The 24,796-nt window shown below is 47.4% G+C and overlaps 1 protein-coding gene across 2 annotated transcripts in view; it reads left to right on the forward strand.

Moving 5' to 3' along the window:
- Positions 1-426: 426 nt before the first annotated feature.
- The window catches only part of LOC147123493 (uncharacterized), a 59,403-nt gene continuing 35,033 nt past the window's right edge, over positions 427-24,796 (forward strand). The window contains exons 1-2 of one of the 2 annotated variants that reach the window (XM_085973747.1): positions 427-544; positions 681-816. In XM_085973747.1, coding sequence (XP_085829873.1) covers positions 756-816 — 61 coding nt within the window. In that variant the 5' untranslated portion in view covers positions 427-544; positions 681-755. The remainder of the gene's footprint in view (positions 545-680; positions 817-24,796) is intronic. The other variant, XM_085973755.1, reaches the window with a different exon arrangement.

Raw genomic sequence — 24,796 nt, forward strand, 5'->3', positions numbered from 1 at the left:
CCTTTACAGCCAATGAAGTACTTTTGAAGTGTAGTCACTGTTGTAATGTAGGATCCTTTAAGCTTCTCACCTCTCCCTTCACTGTCCTCTCCCTGTTATGTTACTGGAAGAATTTCTTGCTGTTCTGTTAAGCATCTGCAGTTATACACATTTCCAGTTCCATCTTTGCCTCTCCTCTGATTGTGTTGTTAAATGGGTGTACCCGTGCAAATCTTAGGTATGCATTTATCCTGCATATTCCTCAGTATATCTTTGAAGACATTATTTTCAATAAGAATGTCACTCTAGTTGTCACATCTGCTTAATGTGACATGTTTTAATCATAATAAATTGCACCCATTCATTGTTGGAATTGTCCCCCCGCCCCCCAGAACTGACTCACCCAAGCGCTAGAGGGCCCATATCTAACTCCGCTATTCAGCGACTCTGTCTGTTACTTTAAAATGTAAGTTCCAGGCAGACGGTCCAATTTATCTGCTCCAAGAAAGCAAATCGTTACAATATTATCTCCCAGCCTTGAAGCAGGAACTAACAATACAACTTGGTGAGTAACATTTTGCGAATTGAAATCCACGGGGGGAAGTTCTTAAGCCTGTTTTAGTTGCTGAAGATATTTATTATCCAAGCAACGAAAAAGTTCAGCTAAAGGCAAAACATTTTAATGTTCTTTCTCTTACAAGATTACAACAACAACTTACCCCTCCGCAGACTTTACCGTTAGAAAGAGGTGAGAAAACAAGAGAGGAGAAGGCGAAATGAGGAGGGTCACTTTGGTGCTGTTTCTCTTCTACTTTCTTCAAATAGCGTGGTTTGAAGGTAAGGCGGACTTCTCCGTTTATATTTGACTTCATGCAGGATGCAAGATTTAAATTTCGTCCCAAACAAGATCATACAAATTTGCAATCTAGAACTGCGACTGAAAGCACTGCTGCTCGTAATGGATTACAGTGCCCCCGGTGAAGACGAATAACTGTGCGTGGTATTAGTGGCCAATTGCAAGATTGTAAATGTGCTTGGGAAACAAAATATAAAAATCTGTTAGATTAAAAGTGTCATAATAGTTGCCCACAGAACTGCTTTAACTGGTATAAGGGTAAACCGTCTAATGTTTATTGCACCGAGCCACATTTATTTTATGAAACAAACTTTCCAGCATCCCCTTTAAAATGGTACCAGTTAACATATAGTGCCTCTCCTCAATCTTCCTCTCGAAATACATCACTTCACACTTGTTTCCATTAAATTTTAGCAGCCACTGCCTGCCCATTTCACCAGTCTATGTCCTCCTGAAGTCTGTTACTGTCCTCCTCACTGTTTGCTACATTTTCAAGTTTTGTGTCATCTGCAAGCTTTGAAATTATACCCCAGATACCCAAGTCCAATTCATCATTCATATATATCACAAAGAGCAGTGGTCCTAATACCAAGCCCTGGGACGACACCATTGTATACTTCCCTTCAATCTAAACAAAACGTTCATTACTTTCCGCATTCTGTCTCTGAGCTAATTTCATATCCATGTTGCCGCTGCTTTTTAATCCCATGGGCTTCAATTTTGCTAACAAGTCCATTATGTGGTACTTCATCAAACACATTTTGAAAGTCCATGTACACAACATCAACCGCACCACCTCCCACAACTCGAGTTGAGTGAGTGCCCATTCGTTCTGTGGCATTCTGTTCGAAGAGGATGAGGAGTGTGACAGTGCAGAGCTGCTCCGGTGGCCTGCCTTTACGAGCATTGTCTGCCCATTTGTCCTACAAAAAGATACAGTGAATGAGGGACAGGCTAACAGTTGAGGAGTGTCTGTCAGATGGGAGCAGTGAAGTAGACGATGTTGGGGTACGTGGCTGTTAAAGTGGATGGAGTATTAGGGTTGTACGCATAAGTAATTGCTCTGAATGGAGCTGGGTAGCAATAGTGCAAGGTGTCAAGTTAGAACAGAGAGCAATGTAAAGGGTTGGTTGTGCAAGTATGGATTTAAGAGGAGGAAAAATTCCTCTATGGTGGGCAAGGAAGAAAATGGAGAGGTGCCCAGTGTGTTACCTTGCCTGTCCTGCTGAAGATGTAGAACTCTTTGCGGCACAGTTCTGCAGTCCTGGGGGTAAGGGAGTTGGCACTCAGTGTCAGTGCCACCTCCCTCCACGTAACATGAGTTTCATGCTTCCTCACATTCACATTCGGAACTCTGTTCATTTTGCCTTCAACGCCCTCCAGTTCTGCTTAATACAAAGAGTGATCAAAACATGGAATGGACTCCCAGATAGACTAATGAAGGAGAAAACCTTGGAATTATTTAAGAAACAATTAGAAGCTGCATTGGGGGAGTGTAGGATGTTTCTGGGTGGATGAACTAAGATGGGCTGAATGGCCCTTCCTCATCCAATATTATCTTGTGATCTGGATTTCAAAAGTTAGCAGAGTATATCATAATGGCCCAGAAATTCAGGTCGGGGGCTTCCCACGGGTGTAAGCCCCCGACCTGCATTACCTTGCGCGTGGCCGTTGAGCTGTGGGCCCCCATGGAATTCCGATCCGGGGCCAGCTCCAGCTGCCGGCGCGCAGTGCTTGCGTATCCCAGGGGTGCAGTTAGTTCGATGCATCCCCATGGATCACGTGGGCCATGGGGAGCCAATCGGAGCAGGGAATGCTCCATTCATAAGTTTGACAGGAAGAGCTGTCAAAACTTATAAATACTACGGCCCCAAAACATCACTAAATCTTTAAATAATTTTTTTTTAAATCACATTTTTTAAATAAACTATAAATTACATGAAACAACTATTTTAAACAATAATTTAAATTTTTTAAATTTTTTTTTTAATTTTCTAATGGGGCTAAAAATAAACTTACCTTGCTTTAAAGTATTTAAAAATAATAAACCTGTGGAAAAAATGTTTTAATTTTAATTAATTCACCACTTACTTAAATGTGTAACTTCTGCAGACTTACCCTCCCGGGAAAACCTGCAAAAAAAAAACGAAGTTCGATGTGCACGCGCAGCCTCTCCTGTGCACGCGTTCGAACTCTGAGCCCCTTCGTTCAGGGGAACAGAAGTGCCGGTTTCCCATGCATGCGCAGTGCATGCAGGAAACCGGCACTTCCATTGGGCCTATGGGTGAGTACCCCATGCGTACTCACCCGTGGAGACCCGAATTTCTGGGCAATAGATATTTCCCCCTTTATATTAGCAAACGTTTTTCAGGGAGCACAGACTTCCTCCCCAGTGTTCTACTTACATGTGTTACAATATTTTACTTTAACGAATAATTAAATAGTTCTGCTGAAACATTGCTTCACTCAACTGACCAGTTAAGGTTAACACATTTCTTTCCAGGTTGGTTAGTGCAGGTCCCCCAGATTCAACCTTTTTTCGTCCAGGTCCTGTCTCTGTCTTTCTCAACATACATATAATTCATGAGTGTCCATAAAGTTGTCCAGTCGTCAAAGGTATTGCATGTACATCATGAATTTCTTCAGAATCCAAACAGATATTGGAACTGTGATCCTATTCTAACCCCTCATGAATAAATTAATATTGCACTGCTTTAACAGAATCCCTAAGGAAGGAAGGAAAAAACTTGCATTTATATTCCTGTCCTATAAGTTTATGAGTATATATTCTTGTCCTAAAATCTTATCAAGGTATATATGGTGTGCCCCATCTTATTCTCTCCCTGCCCTAAGTGCCTGCTGCGGGCTAATCTCATCAACCTCCTTCCAGTCCCTCCCTGCTCTGCCCCTTTGGACCCTGCCAGTAAATTGGGTACCATCGCCCCTCTCCACATTTCCCTTCAAAATGTACGCTCACTTGTAAGTAAAGGCCTTGCCATCCATGACCTTATTGTGACAATCACATTGACGTCATGGCATTGATGGAGACATGGTTGAGGGGTGATGATACCTTTCCCCTTAATGAAGCTTCCCTGTCTGGCTATACTTTCCCTGCCCAAACTGCCTCGGTGTAGCCCTTATCTCTAAATCACACCTTGGACTGTCTCCCTACTCCTCTGGCAAGTTCTCCTCCTTTGAGCATCTCACCTGTTCCACCACTCATGTCTCTCTTTTAAGATCCTTGTTCTGTATCGCCCACCCAAATACCACACCAATTTTCTCACTGAGGAATCTTCTCTGCTTTCCTCCCTCTGCCTCTGCACCGAGCGACTTCTCATCCGCAGTGATTTCAACCTTCACCTTAACTCTTCGTGTTCTCTCTACTCTGAGTTCACTGCACTCCTTTCCTCCCTTAATCTCTCCCTCCATATAAACTCTCCCATCAATAGGACTTTAATCTGCATATTGACTGGGCAAATCAAATTACCACTAATGGTGTGGAGGACAAATTCTTGGAATGCATGCGAGATGGTTTCCTGGATCAGTATGTGGAGGAACCAACCAGGGGACAGGCTATTCTGGATCTGGTACTGTGTAATAAGAAAGGGCTAATCAATAATCTTGTGGTAAAGAGGCCTTTAGGGACAAGTGACCATAATATGATTGAATTTTACATTAAGTTTGAGAGTGATGTAGTCCAATCTGAAACTAAGGTCTTCAATCTAAACAGAGGAAACTACAAAGGTATGAGGGACAAGTTGGCCATGGTAGATTGGGAGACTACACTAAAAGGTATGAAGGTGGACATACAATGGCTAACATTCAAGGAAATAATGCATAATTTGCAACAAACATATATTCCTCTAGGGCATAAAAACCCAAAAGGAAAAATGATCCAACCATGGCTAACAAAAGAAATTAAAGCTAGTATTAAGTCAAAGGAGGAAGCTTATAAAGTTGCCAGAAAAAGCAGTCAGCCTGAGGGTTGGGATCTTTTTAGAAATCAGCAAAGGGTGACCAAGAAATTGATAAAGAAAGGGAAAATGGAATATGAGCACAAACTGGCAAAAAATATAAAAACAGATTGTAAAAGCTTCTATAGGTTTGTGAAAAGGAAAAGACTGGCAAAGGTAAATGTAGGTCCTTTACAGTCAGAGATGGGAGAATTTATAATGGGGGAATGAGGAAATGGCAGAGAAATTAAATAAATGCTTTGTTTCTGTCTTCACGGAGGAAGACACGAAAAAACCAAGGTTGTGGCGAGAATGAGGAACTTAAAGAAATTATTATTAGTAAAAAAAACAGTACTAGCAAAATTAATGGGACTAAAAGTTGATAAATCCCAAGGACTGGATGACCTACATCCTAGGGTTTTGAAAGAGGTGGCCATTGGGATAAAGGACACATTGGTTGTCATCTTCCAAAATTCTATAGATTCTGGAATGGTTCCTGCAGATTGGATGATAGCAAATGTAACCCCACTATTTAAGAAAGGAGGGAGAGAGAAAACGGGGAACTACAGACCTGTTAGCCTCACATCAGTAGTTGGGAAAAAGCTGGAATCTATTATAAAGGATGCAATAACTGGCACTTAGAAATGAATAGTAAGATTGGGCAGAGTCAACATGGATTTATGAAAGGGAAATCCGGTTTGACAAACCTATTGGAGTTCTTTGAGGATGTAACTAGTGGAGTAGACAAAGGGGAACCGGTAGATGTGGTGTATCTGGATTTTCAGAAGGCCTTCAATAAGGTCCCACACAAGAGGTTGGTGAACAAAATTAGGGCACATGGAATTGGGGGTAATATACTAGCATGGATTAAGAATTGGTTAACAGACAGAAAACAAAGAGTAGGGATAAACGGGTCTTTTTCAGGATGGCAGGCTGTGACTAGTGGGATACCGCAAGGATCAGTGCTTGGGCCCCAGCTATTCACAATCTATATCAATGATTTGATGAGGGGACTAAATGTAATATTTCCAAATTTGCTGATGATACAAAGCTAGGTGGCAGTGTCAGTTGTGAAGAGGACGTGAAGAGGTTTCAAGGGGATCTCGACAGGCTCAGCGAGTGGGCGAGAACATGGCAGATAGAATATAATGTGGATAAATGTGAAGTTATCCACTTCGGTAGAAAAAACAGAAAGGCAGAGTATTTCCTTAAAGGTGAAAGATTGGGGAATGCAGATGCTCAAAGGGACCTGGGTGTCCTTGTACATGAGTCACTGAAAGTGAATATGTAGGTGCAACAAGCCATTAGGAAGGCAAATGGTATGCTGGCCTTCATTATAAGAGGATTTGAGTACAGGAGTAAAGAAGTCTTACATCCAATTATATAGGGCCTTGGTGAGACCACACCTGGAGTACTGTGTACAATTTTGGTCTCCTTACCTAAGGAAGGATATACTTGCCATAGAGGGAGTGCAATGAAGGTTCACGAGATTGATTCCTGGGATGGCGGGACTGTCGTGTGAGAAGAGATTGAGTAAACTAGGCCTGTATTCTCTTGAATTCAGAAGAATGAGAGGGGATCTCATTGAAGCATACAAAATTATTACAGGGCTTGATAGGGTGGATGCTGGGAGAATGTTTCCCTTGGCTGGGGAGTCTAGAACTAGGGGCCACAGCCTCAGGATAAAGGGTAGGCCATTCAGGACTGAGATGAGAAGAAATTTCTTCACACAGAGGGTGGTGAATCTTTGGAATTCCCTACCTCAGAGGGCTATGGAGGCTCAGTCATTGGGTATATTCAAAACAGAAGTCGATAGATTTCTGATTAGTAAAGGCATCAGTGGATATGGCGATAGGGCCGATGAATGGAGTTGAGGCAGAAGATCAGCCATGATCTCATTGAATGGCGGAGCAGGCTTGAGGGGTCAAATGGCCTACTCCTGCTCATATTTCTTCTGTTCTTATGTTCATATACACGGCGACTCCCTCGATCGTGTCATCTCATGTGGCCTTGCTACCCCCACCGTAACTATCACTGATAAGGCAATCTCTAACCATTTCCTTAAATTGCTCTCTACCCATCTTCCCCTTCCCCCTCCAAACCCCACTTCTTTCTGTGTCCATCCCTGGAAACAACTCTCCCTCAAGTCCCTTACCACTGCACTTTCTAATTCCCAACTATCGAGCCTTTGGTTTACAATTCTTCTTGACATTTCTGCAGCTACTGATTTGCTAAATCACACCCTCTCCACCACCTTTAATGCCCTTGTCCCCATTAAAATCATTACACTCTCTCACCCTGGGTTTTGCCAGGACCACTCAGCTCCAGACCTCGTTACAACCTTGGTCTAAACATGGACAAAGGAGCTGAATTACAGAGGTGAAGTGTGAGTGACTGCCCCTGACATCAAAGCAGCGTTTGACCGAGTGTGGCATCAAGGAGCCCTAGTAAAATTGAAGTCGATGGGAATCGGGGAAAACTCTCCACTGGTTGGAGTCATACCTAGCACAAAGGAAGATTTGCTAAATCACACTCTCTCCACCACCTTTAATGCCCTTATCCCCATTCAAATCATTACACTCTCTCACCCTAGTCATTCCCCCAGTATACCCCTCATCTCTGCAGTTGGTTGTGGTTGTTGGAGGTCAATCATCTCAGCCTAAGGACATTGCTGTAGGAGTTCTTCTGTGCAGTGTCCTAGGCCCAACCATCTTCAGCTGCTTCATCAATGACCTTCCCTCCATCATAAGGTCAGAAATGGGGATGTTCACTCATGATTGGACAGTGTTCAGTTCCATTCGCAACTCCTCAGATAATGCAGTCCATGCCCGAATGCGGCAAGAGCTGGATGACACTTAGGCTTGGGCTGGTATGTGGCAAGTAAAATTCGTGCCACACAAGTGCCAGGCAATGACTATCTCCAACAAGTGAGAGTCTAATTACCACCCCTTGACATTCAATGGCATGACCGTCGCCGAATCTACCACCATCAACATCCTGGGGATCACCATTGACCAGAAACTTAACTGGACCAGTCACATAAATAGTGTGACAACAAGAGCAGGTCAGAGGCTGGGTATTCTGCAGTGAGTGTCTCACCTCTTGACTTCCCAAAGCCTTTCCACCTTCTTCTTAGGCAGTCCCTCGGAACTGAGGATGACTTGCTTCCATATTAAAAATTAGTTCTCAAGTGGTTGAAGAGTCCAATGTGGGACCTACAGTCTCTGTCACAAGTGGGGCAGACGGTGCTTGGGTTGACGTGCGCTCCTTGCGCTGCTTGCGCTTGGCTTGCACTTGCTCCCGGCGAAGAGACTCGAGGTGTTCGGCGCCTTCCCGGATGCTTCTCGTCCACTTTGTGCGGTCTTGGGCCAGGGATTCCCAGGTATCGGTGGGGATGTTGCACTTTTTCAAGGAGGCTTTGAGGGTGTCCTTGAAGCATTTCCTCTGCCCACCTGGGACTCTCTTGCCGTGTCGGAGCTCCGACTAGAGCGCTTGTTTTGGGAGTCTCGTATCGGGAATGCGGACGATGTGACCCGTCCATCGGAGCTGATCGAGCATGGTCAAAGCTTCGATGCTGGGGATGTTGGCCTGAGTGAGAATACTGACGTTGGTGCGCCTATCCTGCCAATGGATTTGCAGGATCTTGCAGATGCAGCGTTGGTGGTACCTCTCCAGTGCTTTGAGGTGTCTGCTGTACATGGTCCGTGTCTCTGAGGCATACACCAGGGCAGGTATCACTGCTGCTCTGTAGACCATGAGCTTAGTGCTGGGTTTGAGGTCCTGGTCTTCAAACGCTCTCTTCCTCAGACAACCGAAGGCTGCACTGGCACACTGAAGGCGGTGTTGGACTTCGTCATCGATGTCTGCCCTTGTTGACAGTAGGCTCCCGAGGTATGGAAAGTGGTCCATGTTGTCAAAGGCCTTGTCATGGATTTTGATAATCGGGGGGCAGTACTGTGTGGTGGGGGCAGGTTGGTAGAGGACCTTTGTCTCATGGATGTTTAGTGTAAGGCCCATGCTCTCGTACGCTTTGGTGAAGGTGTTGATAATGGTTTGGAGTTCGACCTCAGAGTGTGCGCAGACGCAAGCGTCGTCTGCATACTGTAATTTGACGACAGGGCACAAGTCAGGAGTGTGATGGAATGCTCTCCACTTGCCTGGATGAGTGCAGCTCCAACAATACTCGAGAAGCTCGACACCATCCAGGACAAAGCAGCCCACTTGATTGGCACCCCATCCACCACCTTAAACATTCAATCCTTGCACCACCAGCGTACCGTGGCTGCAGTGTATACCATCTACAAGATGCACTGCAGCAACTCACCAAGGCTTCTTTGGCAGCACCTCCCAAACCTGTGCCCTCTACCACCTAGAAGGACAAGGGCGGGAGGTGCATGGGAACACCATCAACTGCAAGATCCCCTCCAAGTTGCACACCATCCTGACTTGGAAATTTATCGCCATTCCTTCATCGTTGCTAGGTCAAAATCCTGGAACTCCCTCCCTAACAGCACTGTGGGAGTACCTTCACCACAAGGACTGCAGCAGTTTAAGAAGGCGACTCACCACCACCTTCTCAAGGGCAATTAGGGATGGGCAATAAATGCTGGCCTTGCAAGCGACGCCCACATCCCAGGAACTAATATCAACAAAATGTTAAAAAAATAACACCAGGCTTCTCTTTTCCACAATAACAACAGAAAATGCTGGAAAAACTCAGCAGGTCAGGCAACATCCGTGGACAGAAATTTGAGTTGACGTTTCGGGTCGAACCCTTCTTCAAAACTAAGTGTCTTTTCAAACCATCCTCCCCTACCTTCTCATCCATCACCTCCAACAATAAATGAGAGGAGCTCATAGACATAGAAAGATAGAAGATAGGAGCAGGAGTAGGCCATTCGGCCCCTCGAGCCTGTTCCGCCATTTAATGAGATCATGGCTGATCATCCAAATTCAGTACCCTGTCCCTGCTTTCTCCCCATATCCCTTGATCCCTTTAGCCTTAAGAAATAGATCCAACTCCTCCTTGAATATATTTAATGAATTGGCCTCTACTGCCTTCTGTGGTAGAGAATTCCACAGGTTCACCATACTCTGGGTAAAGAAATTCCTCCTCATTTCTGTCCTAAATGGCCTACCCCTTATCCTTAGACTGTGACCCCTGGTTCTGGACTCCCCCGCCATCGGGAACATCCTTCCCGCATCTAGTCTGTCTAGTCCTGTTAGAATTTTATAAGTTTCAATGAGATCGCCTCTCATTCTTCTAAACTCTAGCGAATATAAGCCTAATCGACCCAATCTCTCCTCATACGTCATTCCTGCCATCCCAGGTATCAGTCTGGTGAATCTTCGCTGCACTCTCTCCATGGCAAGAACATCCTCCCTCAGATAAGTTGACCAAAACTGCACACAATACTCAAGGTGTGGTCTCACCAAGGCCCTGTACAACTGCAGCAACACATCCTTGCTCCTGTACTCGAATCCTCTCGCTATGAAGGCCAACATACCATTTTCCTTCTTAACCGCCTGCTGCACCTGCATGCTTACCTTCAGCGACTGGTGCACAAGGACACCCAGGTCTCGTTGCACTTCCCCTTCTCCCAATCTATTGCCATTCAGATAATAATCTGTCTTCCTGTTTTTGCCACCAAAGTGGATAACCTCGCATTTATCCACATTATACTACATGTGCCATGCATCTGCCCAATCACCCAACCTGTCCAAACCATACTGGAGTTTCTCTGCATCCTCCTCACAGCACACACGCCCACCCAGCTTTGTGTCGTACGCAAAGTTGGAGATATTCCATCTAGTTCCCTCGTCTAGATCATTAATATATATTGTGAATAACTGGGGTCCTAGCACCGATCCCTGCGGTACCCCACTAGTCACTGCCTGCCACTCAGAAAAAGACCCGTTTATTCCAACTCTTTGCTTCCTGTCTGCCAACCAGTTCTCTATCCAAGTCAGTACCTTACCCCCAATCCCATGTGGTTTAACTTTGCACGCTAATCTCTTATGTGGGATCTTTTTGAAAGCCTTCTGAAAGTCCAAATACACCACACCCATTGGTTCTCCCTTTGCTATTCTACCAGTTACATCCTCAAAAAATTCCAGTAGATTAGTCAAGCATGATTTACCTTTTGTAAATCTATGTTGACTTTGTCCGATCCTGTCACTGTTTTCCAAGTGCTCTGTTATTAGAGTCGAGTCATAGGCCTAGAAATTGGGTATAGCCCCGCTTGAGGCGTTAGAACTGGCGATGCGCAAAGTTTATAGCCAGACGAAACTTATCGCCGCCTGGCGCGATATTGGGTTGCATCGCCCCAAAGGGGATTGAGGCGCTAAATCAGCCGTTGCACGGTGCTCTTAAGGTGCAAAAGGTCAGGCGCTACTCAATTTCGACGCGGACGGGCGCAGCGCAGGTGAACTCAATTACGGGAAAGCACGAGACCTCCAGGCGCCGGCCGGCTCTTAACGGGGTGGGTCAGTCAGCCTGAGCTTCAACACCCAACGCCCTGTAGGCCTCAGATTCGGCACTCACCCTTGTCTGGCGGTACAAACTTGTTCATCATGGAGAAGGTCAGGCAGAGAGCAGAGCGCTTCAGCACTGAGGCTCTGGACCACTTGGTGGCTGCAGTTGAACACCGTCGAGAGGTCCTGTATCCGGATAATGGCAAGAGGCCGAATCAGAAGGCTTATCGACGATCTTGGAGGGAGGTTGCTGTGAGGGTGAACTCCAGCAGCATGGCGACCAGGACCCCTGTTCAGTGCAGGAAGAAATTCAACGACCTCACACGGATCGTTAGGGTGAGTGATGGTTTACCAAACTTGTGCTTCCCTCCATCTGCAGATGACTTCGGGCACCCTGCTGCAATGATGCGCCAATGGCCATCTGTCAGTATGCACCCATGGCCCTTTCTGGGCACACACATGGACAGATGTCTCAAGGCCTCATGTAAGGGCTCTTGCACCATGGGGGGCATGCGATGAGGTCTCAAGGCATCGTGTAACAGAACCTCCCCTTCTTTCCCCTGCAGTCCAAGCTGGCGATGATTCGAAAGGAGCAGCGTCAAACCGGTGGCGGACCTGCACAAGTGGTCACTCTCACGGATCTGGAGGAGAGAGTGCACCAGATACTTGGAGGATGTCTGTCTGGTCCTGTGACCTCTGCATCTGCCGACCCCATTACCGACAGCGAGGGTAAGACTCTCACCTTTTTCACCTGTTGCCTTCCACTTGGTCCCCCCGCCAGCATGCATCCTCAGTGTGCAGGCATGTCAGAGCCTTGCCGCAATCTGGCATGCCTTTCAGCAAAGCTGTCCTTTTGCTAAAGCCACTCTTCCACCTCCCACTTTCAGATGAAGCAGCACCAACTCGGGCTCAATGCGCTGAAGCTGCCAGTGCCAGTGCCACCGGAGGCGAGGACCAGGAGGGAACCGGACCAGCCGCTGCAGAATCCGGGGAGCTGAGACATCTGCAGACTGGGGATAGTAGTCCCCTGGAGGGGAGGGTGGGTGGCTCTGAGGATGAACCAGTTGCTGGACCAAGCGGCATGCAGCAACGCACGGGGGATAAGCAAGTTCGGCCACCGTCTCCCCGCAGGGCAAGGCAGGTCGTCATGACTGCTGCACAGAGTGCAGATGAGGTCCGTCGCCTGGCTGAGATGAGCAAACAGGCCCGGGTCAGACACACGGAGCTGATGGCTGCAGTGGAGAAGATGCCGGAGTCAATAGATTCATTGGCTAGGAGTATGTTGGACTTCGGGGCCACAATGGAGAGGACTCTGCAGGGCTTTGGGGCAACAATGGAGAGGACTCTCCAGGTGTTCGGGGAAACAATGGACAGGTCTATCCAGGGCTTCGGGGCCACAATGGACAGGACTATCCAGGGCTTCGGCCCAACAATGGAGAGGACTGTCCACGGCTTTGAGTCGGCAATGGAAAGGACTGTTCAGGGCTTCGGACAATCCCTGGAAAGGTCTGTGCAGGGCTTGTCCGAGGCAGTGGAGCGGTCGGCACCTGCCTTGTCCGAAGCCATGGGAAGAACTGTCCAGGCCTTCTCCGAAGCACTGGCACCTGGCACACAGGTCCTCACTGTTGCCACGCAGTCACTTGCTGGGCTCCTCCACAGCCAGATTGACGCAACGCGATCTCTCACTGCAGCCACCCTCTCTGCATCAGATAGGATCACCCCGGGCCCTTCCACTCCCGTACAAGGCCAGGAATCAGTGGAGCATGCGATTGTGGCAGATGAGCTGAGCCGCTCCCCTCAGATAGCCAGTGTGTCGTCCGACCATGGTGCAGGTGTACTCTCTCGGCAGGAGAGCATTGCACATGCCAGCGCTGGGACGCCTGCATTGCAGCTGCCACCACCTGCAGGCCACACTGCTTCCAGCCATGGTCACAGCAAGCATCCTGCGTCCGCACCCTCCAAGCCCAGAGGTCGGCCAGGCCGTCCCTCAGGGGCTTCTGCGCTTCCAGACAGTCAGCAAGCGTCCCCCAGCCTTGAGCCCGCCACTGGGGTCCAATTACGTGGGAGCAGCAGGGAGGGAAGGGGCCGGGCGCAGAAGAGAAGTCGTTCTCCCTCAAGGGGCAAGTTGTAGAGGGAGGTGCTGAGACGTTTGTTTGTCCAAATTCAAGGACACCCTCACCTGCTGTTATATTTGCAGAAGGTTTGTTGAGTTTTGCGGCTTTGCCGAACAGTTCACAGTTATTTTGAAAGTTATGGTTTCTGCTCACATTACGTTGTTTAGCTGTAATGAAAGACTTTTGTGTCAATAAACAGAAGTTTCAATGTTGCATGGTGCATGTGACTACTTTCAGTGATGCTGGCATTCAGAGGCCCTCAAACATCCAAAGTGCGCATGAGTTAAGACTCTCATCATTCCGCCACAGGGGTATCGACACGAGTCCAGAGGAGCCTCTGACGTATGGACCTTCCACTTTCAGCAGCCCTTCCACCTTCCTCCTCCTCCTCCGCTTGCTCTTCCTCCTCCTCCTCCTCCTCCTCCTCCTCCTCCGCCTGCTTGTGCAGGGTCCGAGGGAAGGTAATGAATTGACGCGTTCGCCTATAAAGGGCATCTGTCACTTGCCGGATGCAACAGCGGACTGCAGCCTGAGCGACAGTCGCATTGTCCCCAATGGCTGACTGAAGGCCTCCATTTTTATGCCAATGGATCCTATCAGTCAGTTTAGCCATCACGGACAGAGAGGTTCTGCAGCGTTCACGCGGCTGCAGATCCTGACCAAGCAGGTGGCACAGATCAGTAACAATGTCCCTCCAGATTCGGAGCCTTCGCAAACACTGCTTCTCCGACATGTCAAGGCTTGTCACCTGCTGTCTAAAGACCCTCGCAGCATCCCGTCGGATTGGCCGACCTCCATTGCCCCTCCTCATTCTGGCCAATCCCGGCCCTCTCTCCCGCCGTCTCTCTGCCCCTTCACAGTGTTGGGCGATGAGGCCGTCGCCCTCCAAACAAGCTCCCATTCCGATGCCAGTTGGTCAAAAGGCTTTTAGGTGTAGTGCTGCAAGTGCTTCGGACAGGGTTGAAGGTCCCAAGTACTGTAAAGCTCAAATCCCAGAACTCCGCTCCACATTAGCTCGCCAACTCTCTCTAGCAGCGATCGCAATGAGCAGGCCAAGTGGCAGAAGATTCTGCACTAGAGCTGTCCCCTTTAAATAGCGCCGCCCTACTCCGAGAAGGGCCTGTTAGCCCTCCCTTGAACTGTCACTAATAGCGCTGGGCGCTAAGGCTCCGGGCGCCACCCAATATGCGCTCAGGCGCTCCTAAAAGGCGTTGCACACTGAAATGACATCATGAGCTGCTTGCGCTCGCGGGCGCGTGCAAACACTTAGCGCAGGCGCTAAATGTATAGTCAATATCTGAGTTGGCGCTATCTTCATAGCGTTCGCCCCAACATAGGGCTTCGCCCCAATTCTAGGTCTCTTTAGGCGCTCTGTGCTGGCGCTACCAACCCAATTTCTAGGCCATAGAGTTATACAGCACAGAAAGAGGCCCTTCGGCCCATCGCGTCCACGCCGGCCATTAAGCCCTGTCTAATCTAATCCCATTTTCCAGCATTTGGTCCGTAGCCTTGTATGCTATGGCATTTCAAGTGCTCATCCAAATGCTTCTTGAATGTTGTGAGGGTTCCTGCCTCTACCACCCTTTCAGGCAGTGAGTTCCAGGTTCCAACCACCCTCTGGGTGAAAAAGTTTTTCCTCAAATCCCCTCTAAACCTCCTGCCCCTTACCTTGAATCACTGCCCCCTTGTTATTGACCCCTCTACTAAGGGGAAAAGTTCCTTTCTACCTACCCTATCTATGCCCCTCATAATTTTGTACACCTCAATCAGGTCCCCCCTCAGCCTTCTCTGCTCCAAGGAAAACAACCCCAGCCTGTCCAGTCTTTCTTCATAGCTGAAGCGCTCCAGCCCAGGTAACATCCTGGTAAACCTCCTCTGCACCCTCTCCAAAGCAATCACATCCTTCCTATAGTGTGGTGACCAGAACTGCACACAGTACTCCAGCTGTGGCCTTACCAGCGTTTTGTACAGCTCCATCATAACCTCCCTGCTCTTATATTCTATGCCTTGGCTAATGAAGGCAAGTACCCCATATGCCTTTTTAACCACCTTATCCACCTGTTCTGCTGCCTTCAGGGATCTATGTACATGCACACCAAGGTCCCTCTGATCCTCTGTCTTTCCTAGGGTCTTACCATTCATTGTGTATTCCCTTGCCTTGTTAGTCTGTCCAAAATGCATCACCACACACTTTTCAGGGTTAAATTCCATTTGCCACTGTTCCGCCCATCTGACCAACCCATCTATATCGTCCTGTAGCCTGAGGCTCCCCTCCTCGCTATTTACCACCCCACCAATTTTCGTGTCATCTGCGAACTTACTGATCATACCTTTTACATTCACATCCAAATCATTAATGTAGACCACAAACAGCAAGGGACCCAGCACCGATCCCTGCGGTACCCCACTGGACACAGGCTTCCAGTCACAAAAACAAACTTCCACCATCACCCTCTGCCTTCTGCCACTAAGCCAGTTTTGGATCCAATGTGCCAAGGCACCCTGGATCCCATGGGCTCTTACCTTCCTGACCAGTCTCCTATGCGGGACTTTATCAAAAGCCTTACTGAAATCCATGTAAAACACATCCACTGCACTACCCTCATCCACACACCTAGTCACCCCCTTGAAAAATTCAATCAAATTGGTCAGACATGATCTTCCCTTGACAAAGCCATGCTGGCTATCCCTAATTAATCCTTGCCTCTCCAAGTGGAGACTAATTCTGTCCCTCAGAATTTTTTCCAATAACTTCCCTACCACTGATGTTAGGCTCACTGGCCTGTAATTCCCTGGTTTATCCCTACTACCCTTCTTGAATAATGGTACTACATTAGCTGTTCTCCAGTCCTCTGGCACATCCCCTGTGGCCAGAGAGGTTCTGAAAATTTGTGTCAGAGCCCCTGCAATCTCCTCCTTTGCCTCACATAGTAGCCTGGGATACATCTCGTCCGGGCCTGGGGATTTATCCACTTTTAAGCCTGCTAAAACCGCTAGTACCTCCTCCCTCTCGATGCTAATATGTTCAAGTATATCACAGTCCCCCTGCCCGATTTCTATGTCCACATCGTCCTTCTCCATAGTGAACACAGATACAAAAAATTCATTTAAAACCCCACCTACATCTTCTGGCTCTGCACACAGCTTGCCACTTTGGTCCCTAATGGGCCCTACTCTTTCCCTAGTTATCCTCTTGCCCTTAATATACTTATAAAACACCTTAAGATTTTCCTTTATATTGCTCGCCAGTGTTATTTCATGGCCCCTCCTCACTTTCCTAATTTCTTTTTTAAGTATCCCCCTGCACTTTTTATACTCCTCTAGGGCTTCCTCTGTCTTTAGTCCTTTGTATCTGCCAAAAGACCCCCTTTTTTCCTAATCCATTCTCGTATATCCCTTGACATCCAAGGTTCCCTGGGCGTGTTGGTCCCACCCTTGACCTTTACGGGAACATGTTGCCATTGTACTCTCTCAATTTCGTTTCTGAAAGACTCCCATTGCTCCGATGTGGATTTTCCTTCAAGTAGCTGATCCCAGTCCACATTGGCCAGATCCTGCCTTATCATATTAAAATCGGCCTTCCCCCAATTTAGAACCTTTATTTCCGGTCCATCCTTGTCCTTTTCCATGACTACCTTAAATCTACCTTACATCTTTTATAATGGACTCTAGCATTTTCCCCACTACCGCTGTTGGGCTTGCCGGTGTATAATTCCCCGTTTTCTCTCTACCACCTTTTTTAAATAGTGGGGTTACATTAGCTACACTCCAATCCATGGGAACTGTTCCAGAATCTATAGAATTTTGGAAGATGACCAGCAATGCATCTACTATTTCTAGGGCCACTTCCTTAAGTACCCTAGGTTGTAGATTATCAGGCCCTGGGGATTTATCGGCTTTTAATCCCATCAATTTCCCTAACACCATTTCCCTACAAAGACTGATTTCATTCAGTTCCTCCCTCTCATTAGACCCTATGTTCTCCGACATCTCTGGGAGGTTATTTGTGTCCTCATTTGTGAAGACAGAACCAAAGTATATATTTAATTGGTCTGCCATTTCTTTGTTCTCCATTATAAATTCCCCTGATTCTGACTGCAAGGGACCTACGCTTGACTTCACCAATCTTTTTCTCTTCACATATCTATAAAAGCTTTTACAGTCAGTTTTTATGTTCCCTGAAAGCTTACTCTCATACTCTATTTCCCCCTCTTAATTAATCCCTTTGTCCTTCTTTGCTGAATTCTAAACTGCTCCCAATCCTCAGGTTTGCTGCTTTTTCTGGCCAATTTATATGTCCTCTCCTTGGATCTTATGCTATCCCTAATTTCCCTTGTTAGCCATGGTGTCAGGGTTTGGGGAGCCACGAGGCCGTGATCTCCGGGTAAGGTAGGTTCTGGACCCAAGTGCAGAAACCAGGCTAAAGGCAGGTATACAATCTTAAGGAACCGTACTTTATTCATTACTTAACTAGATTCACACATAACTAGGTTCATACCAGGAACACAACAATATACATAGAACTCGAGATAGGAACACCACATCATACATAGAACTAGAAAGAAGAACAATATACATAGAACTCAAGACAAGTTACAAAAACGACTAGTCAAGAATAAGAACTCAGGACAGCTTCCATGAGGCATCATACTTGTCCAAACTGAGCTGGGATAAGCTTACCACAGGCACAACCAGCTTTGCCGAGACGAGACTCGAGACAAGCTATCACGAGGGGCTGCTGCCGGGTAACAGGCTTCTCAAGAGCTCAAGACAAGCGCCAGCATGGCAACACGCCAGTCCAGACCTTATCAAGACTACGAACAACAAGAACAAAGTTAGTTACATCTTAAATACAGAACTCGAGAATACATCTTAAACCCAAAGCTCGAGAATACATCCTAAACACAAAGCTCGAGAATACATCCTAAACACAAAGCTCGAGAGAACCATGGCACCCAACTAATTAAAGTCAGGAGCCACAGAGCAATGGCTAGTCCCTAGTGAGGACTGAGCACAGAGTGAAACAACCATAGAACTTATATACACCAGAAAACCAGGTGAAACCCATGAACAGCTAACAGGCCGTTTAAGAATTAACACAGGAAGCTAAGGAACAATTAACAAAGGGCTAGAGTCAAAACAAGTGAAGGTGCCATCTAGAGGCCACAGAAGGAACTGACTGGCACCCTCACACATGGTTGAGTCACCTTTTTTGTTTTATTTTTATGCCAAACAGGGATGAACAGATTCTATAGTTCATCCATGCGATCTTTAAATGTTTGCCATTGTCTATCCACCATCAACCCTTTAAGTAACATTCCCCAATCCATCCTAGCCAACTCGTACCTCATACCATCATAGTTTCCTTTATTTAAATTCAGGACCCTAGTCTCGGATTCAACAACTTCACTCTCCATCTTAATGAAGAATTCTATCATATTATGATCGCTCCTCCCCAAGGGGCCTTGCACAAGATTGCTAATTAATCCTTTCTCATTACCTAATAACCAGTCTAAGATGGCCTGATCTCTAGTTGGTTCCTCGACATATTGGCCCAGGAAACCATCCTGTATACACTCTAGTAATTCCTCCTCCACAGTATTGTTAGTAATTTGGTTAGCCTAATCTATATGTAGATTAAAGTCACCCATGATAACTGCTGTGCCCTTATTGCACACGTCTCTAATTTCCCATTTAATGCCATCCCCAACCTCAACATTACTGTTTGGGGGTCTGTATACAACTCCCACTAACGTTTTCTGCCCCTTGGTATTTCTCAGCTCTACCCATACAGATTCCACATCATCAGAGCTAATATCCTTCCTGTAGAAAATATAGGGACAGAGTGATCTCCTGGAAGAATTTTGATTGCCTAGATGGGTCGGAGAGGAATTTCCCAGATTTTTTTCTCCCAAATTGGCCATTGGGTCTTTTATCTGGTTTTTCGCCTCTCCCGGGAGATCACATGGGTTCAGGTGGATGCAGAGTGATAGAAGATTTGAGGTTAGGATCAGATCAGCCATGATCTTATTGAATGGTGGAGCAGGCTCGAGGGGCCGATTGGCCTACTCCTGCTCCTATTTCTTATGTTCTTATGTTCTTACTATTTTGTTAATCTCCTCTTTAGCCAGCAATGCTACCCCATCTCCTTTTCCTTTTTGCCTGTCCTTCCTGAATATTGAATAGCCCTGGATGTTAAATTCCCAGCCTTGGTCACCCTGGAGCCATGCCTCCATAATTCCAATTATATCATATCCATTTACATCTATTTGCGCAGCTAAATCATCCACCTTATTACAAATGCTCCTCGCATTAAGACACAAAGGGCAGGATTTTCATTGTGCCATGGAGTTGGGATTGGAGGCGTGGGGGGGGGGTTAAAATCCTGAAATCAGGGGTCCTGACCCCAATCCCGCAACCAAGCCCGCCTCCATGCCAGTTTCAAAGGAGGCGAAGTGCCGGGCTCTTGGAACGCAGCCGGCACTCCACGGGGGGCGGGGGGGGGGGTGGTCAGGAGGCCGGGGACAGGAGCACAGAGAGGTGCTGGCAGGCGGCCAACAAAAAAATGGCCACCCCGCACCTCTCCTTTAATTAGCGCCTCTACCACCGCAGGTAGGCCCCCCTGAAATGGTTGCACATGGCGTCCGGCAGTAAATCAGGGGGCGCTTCCTAATATTGCGGACGGGGCGTTAGCGGGGTGCTGCGCACACTGATGCCGTCATCGGTAGTGGCGCAGCGCTAACGGCTAACGCCACCATTAGCGTCCCGCAGAATTTAGCGGGAGGCATGGCCAGTGGCTTCCGACCCACTTAGCGCCCTCTTAAGGCGCTAACAAGTGGTGCAGCCCACTGAATTTCTAGGCCTTAGTCCTTTTAGAATTATTATTTACTGTAGCCCTGTTTGATTTCCACCCTTGATTTTTCTGCCTTCCACTTTTGCTTTTCTCCTTCCTGTCTTTTGTTTCTATCATTGCTTCCCTTCCCTCTGTCTCCCTGCACAGGTTCCCAACCCCCTGCCATTTTAGTTTAAACCCTCCCCCAATAGCACTAGCAACCACTCCTCCTAGGACATCAGTCCCAGTCCTGCCTAGGTGCAAACCAATCAGTTTGTACTGGTCCCACCTCCCCCAGAACCGGTTCCAATGTCCCAGGAATTTGAATCCCTCCCCCTTGCACCATTCCTCTAGCCACGTATTCATCTGAAATATCGTTCTATTTCTACTCTGACTAGCATGTGGCACTGGTAACAATCCTGAGATTACTACCTTTGAGGTCCTATTTTTTAATTTACCTCCTAACTCCCTATATTCAGCTTTTAGGACCTCATCCCATTTTTTACCTATATCGTTGGTGCCTATATGCACCAAGACAACTGGCTGTTCACCCTCCCCCCCCAGAATGCCCTGCAGCTGCCCCGAGACATCCTTGACCCTTGCCCCAGGAAGGCAACATACCATCCTGGAGTCTCGTTTGCAGCCGCAGAAACGCCTATCTATTCCCCTTACAATAGAATCCCCTATCACTATAGCTCTCCCACTCTTTTTCCTCCCATCCTGTGCAGCAGAACCACCCATGGTGCCAAGAAGTTGGCTGCTGCTGCCTTCCCCCGATAAGCCATCTCCCCCAACAATATCCAAAGTGATATATCTGTTTGAGAGGGAGATGGCCACAGGGGACCCCTGCACTACCTGCCTGCGCCTACTACTCTGCCTGGCGGTCACCCATTCCCTTCCTGCCTGTGCAGCCTTTACCTGCGGTGTGACCAACTCATCAAACGTGCGATCCACGACGTCCTCAGCATCACGAATGCTCCAGCATGTATCCATTCGTAGCTCCAGTGCCGTAATGCGGTCTGCCAATAGCTGCAGCTGGATACACTTCCCGCACACATGGTCGTCAGGGACACAGGAAGTGTCCCTGATTTCCCACATAGTGCAGGAGGAGCATCCCACGAGGCCGAGCTGTGCTGCCATGACTTACCCTTTCATTAATTTAAATTAAATTAAATCAAATCACTACCACTAATTACACTACAATTAAATGATATACTCAAGGGCCCTTGTTTACTAGCACTCCCTGCTACACAACAGAGGCCTTAGAAACTATAACCACAAAAATTAAGACCTTCTAAAAAACCTTAACTGTCAAACTATAGAGTAGTATAAGTACTCACCCAATCAGCTGCTTCCTCTTGCCCACGTCACTTTTTGAATCGTGACGTGGCTCCGGAACGCTGCCGCCAGTCTGCGAGACTGGTAAGCCTCTGAGGAAAAAAGCCAGTGAAAGTAAGTTTAAATACTCACTGTACTGCCGCTCTCCTGCTGCTCCCGACACCGGCTGTTATAAATCTCATCATCATCAAGAAACTACTCATGAAATAACGCTGGATGGCCAGCTGGTGGCGCCGTCCAAGGAGTATAAATACTCGGGCGTGGGCCCAGCTTGCCAGGGACATTTTGTAAGACAAGGAACTAGTGAAGTATAACTAGACCTCCATGTTCTGAAACAAGTTGATTAAAGCCTTGCTTTATGCTCAAACCAAGTGCGTAGTGAGTTTTATTACGTCACCGGCCTCATGGACTTTTTTGTTAAAAAGATCGCAAACATTTGTCCAACTACCTCTGCTACTTCTGCCCCTTCCCCAGCCCACCGGGCCTTACTTTCTCTCCGTTTATCCCCTGTCCTAACCCTAAATTTGCATATTTCTCTTGTTTCTCTCCTATCTCCCCTCATGCCCTTTTAGAGCTCATCTTGTTAATGAGACTGATCTCCTGCTCTCTTGACCCTATTCCTACTAAACTGCTGACCAACCAACTTCCCTTCCTGGCTCCCATGTTAGCTTATATTGTTAATGGCTCTCTCTCCTCAGGTATTGTCCCCCTCTCCTTCAAATCTGCCGTCATCACCCCTCTCCTCAAAATCTAATCCTTTACCCCTCTGTCCTTGCAAACTATCACCCCATCTCCAACCTCCCTTTCCTCTCCAAAGTCCTTGAATGCGTTGTTGCCTTCCAAATCCATGCCCATCTTTCCCGGAACTCTTTGTTTGAATCCCTCGAATCAGATTTCCACCCCCGCCACAGTACTGAAACGACTCTTACCAAGGTCACAAATAACATCCTAATTGACTGCGACAAAGGTAAAGTATCCCTTCTCGCCCTTCTCGACCTGTCTGTAGCCTTTGCCATCGTTGACCACAAAATTCTGCTCCAATGCCTCGCCACCATCGTCCAGCTGGATGGGACTGCACTTGCCTGGTTCTATTCCTATGTTTAAGAACATAAGAACATAAGAAATATGAGCAGGATTGGGCCATTCGGCCCTTCGAGCCTCCTCCACCATTCAATGAGATCATGGCTGATCTTCTGCCTCAACTCCATTCACCAGCCCTATCGCCATATCCCTTGATGCCCTTACTAGTCAGAAATCTATCGACTTCTGTTTTGAATATACCCAATGACTGAGCCTCCACAGCCCTCTGGGGTAGAGAATTCCAAAGATTCACCACCCTCTGTGTGAAGAAATTTCTTCTCATCTCAGTCCTGAATGGCCTACCCTTTATCCTGAGGCTGTGGCCCCTGGTTCTAGACTCCCCAGCCAAGGGAAACATTCTCCCAGCATCCACCCTATTAAGCCCTGTAATAATTTTGTATGCTTCAATGAGATCCCCTCTCATTCTTCTGAATTCAAGAGAATACAGGTCTAGTTTACCTAGTACCTAGCCGTAACCATAGAATCACCTGCAGTGGATTCTCTTCGCACTCCCGCACTGTCACCTCTGGTGTCCCCCAAGGATCCTTGGCCCCCTCCTATTTCCCATCTACATGCTGCCCCTTGGTGACAACATCCGGCGCGGGTTTTCCCATGTACGCTGATGATAGCCAGCTCTACCTCTACTCCACCTCTCTCGAACCCTCCATCTTGCCAATACTGTCAGACTACTTGTCCGATGAGCAAAAATTTCCTCCAATTAAATATTGAGAAGACCGAAGCCATTGTCTTTGGTTCACGCCACAAATTCCATTCCCTTGCCACCTATTCAATCCCTCTCCCTGGCAATTGTCTGAGGCTAATCTTGGTGTCATATTTGATCACAAATTGAGCTTCCGACCATATATCCGTTCCACCACTAAGATCGCCCATTCCCCTTCTCCACCCTTGCCTCAGCTTATCTGCTGCCGAAACCCTAATCCATACATTTGTTACCTCTAGACTTGACTATTCCAACACAGTCTTGGCCAGCCTCCCGTTCTACTCTCCATTAACGTGAGGTCATCCAAAACTCTGCCACCTGTGTCCTAACTCGAAGTCCCGCACACCCATCTCCCCTGTGTTTGCTGACCTACACTGGCTCCCAGTTAAGCAACGCCTCAATTGTAAAATTCTCATCCTTGTTTTGAAAGTCCTCCATGGCCTTGCCCCTCTTTATCTCTGTAATCTTCTCCAGCCCTATAATCCCCTGAGATCTCTGCACTCTGCCTATTCTGGCCTTTTGAACATCCATAGAAACATAGAAACATAGAAGATAGGAGCAGGAGTAGGCCATTCGGCCCCTCGAGCCTGCTCCGCCATTCAATGAGATCATGGCTGATCATCCAAATTCAGTACCCTGTCCCTGCTTTCTCCCCATATCCCTTGATCCCTTTAGCCTTAAGAAATATACCCAACTCCTCCTTGAATATATTTAATGAATTGGCCTCTACTGCCTTCTGTGGTAGAGAATTCCACAGGTTCACCACACTCTGGGTAAAGAAATTCCTCCTCATTTCTGTCCTAAATGGCCTACCCCTTATCCTTAGACTGTGACCCCTGGTTCTGGACTCTCCAACCATCGGGAACATCCTTCCTGCATCTAGTCTATCCAGTCCTGTCAGAATTTTATAAGTTTCAATGAGATCCCCTCTCATTCTTCTAAACTCCAGCGAGTACAAGCCCAATCGACCCAATCTCTCCTCATACGTCATTCCTGCCATCCCAGGTATCAGCCTGGTCAATCTTCGCTGAACTCCTTCCATGGCAAGAACATCCTTCCTCAGGTAAGGCGACCAAAACTGCACACAATGCTCAAGATATGGTCTCACCAAGGCCCTGTACAACTGGAGCAAGACATCCTTGTTCTTGTACTCAAACCCTCTCGCTACCAAGGCCAACATACCATTTGCCTTCTTAACCGCCTGCTGCACCTGCATGCTTACCTTCAGCGACTGGTGCACAAGGACACCCAGATTTCGTTGGACTTCCCCTTCTCCCAATCTATTGCCATTCAGATAATAATCTGCCTTCCTGTTATTGCCACTAAAACGGATAACCTCGCATTTATCCACATTATATTGCATCTGCCATGGTTCTGCCCAATCACCCAACCTGTACAAATCATACTGGAGTTTCTCGGCATACTCCTCACAGCACACACGCCCACCCA

The sequence above is a fragment of the Somniosus microcephalus genome, chromosome 2 (assembly GCF_052327205.1).
Source record: "Somniosus microcephalus isolate GS21.2 chromosome 2, FLI_Smic_1.0, whole genome shotgun sequence".
Classification (NCBI taxonomy): domain Eukaryota; kingdom Metazoa; phylum Chordata; class Chondrichthyes; order Squaliformes; family Somniosidae; genus Somniosus; species Somniosus microcephalus.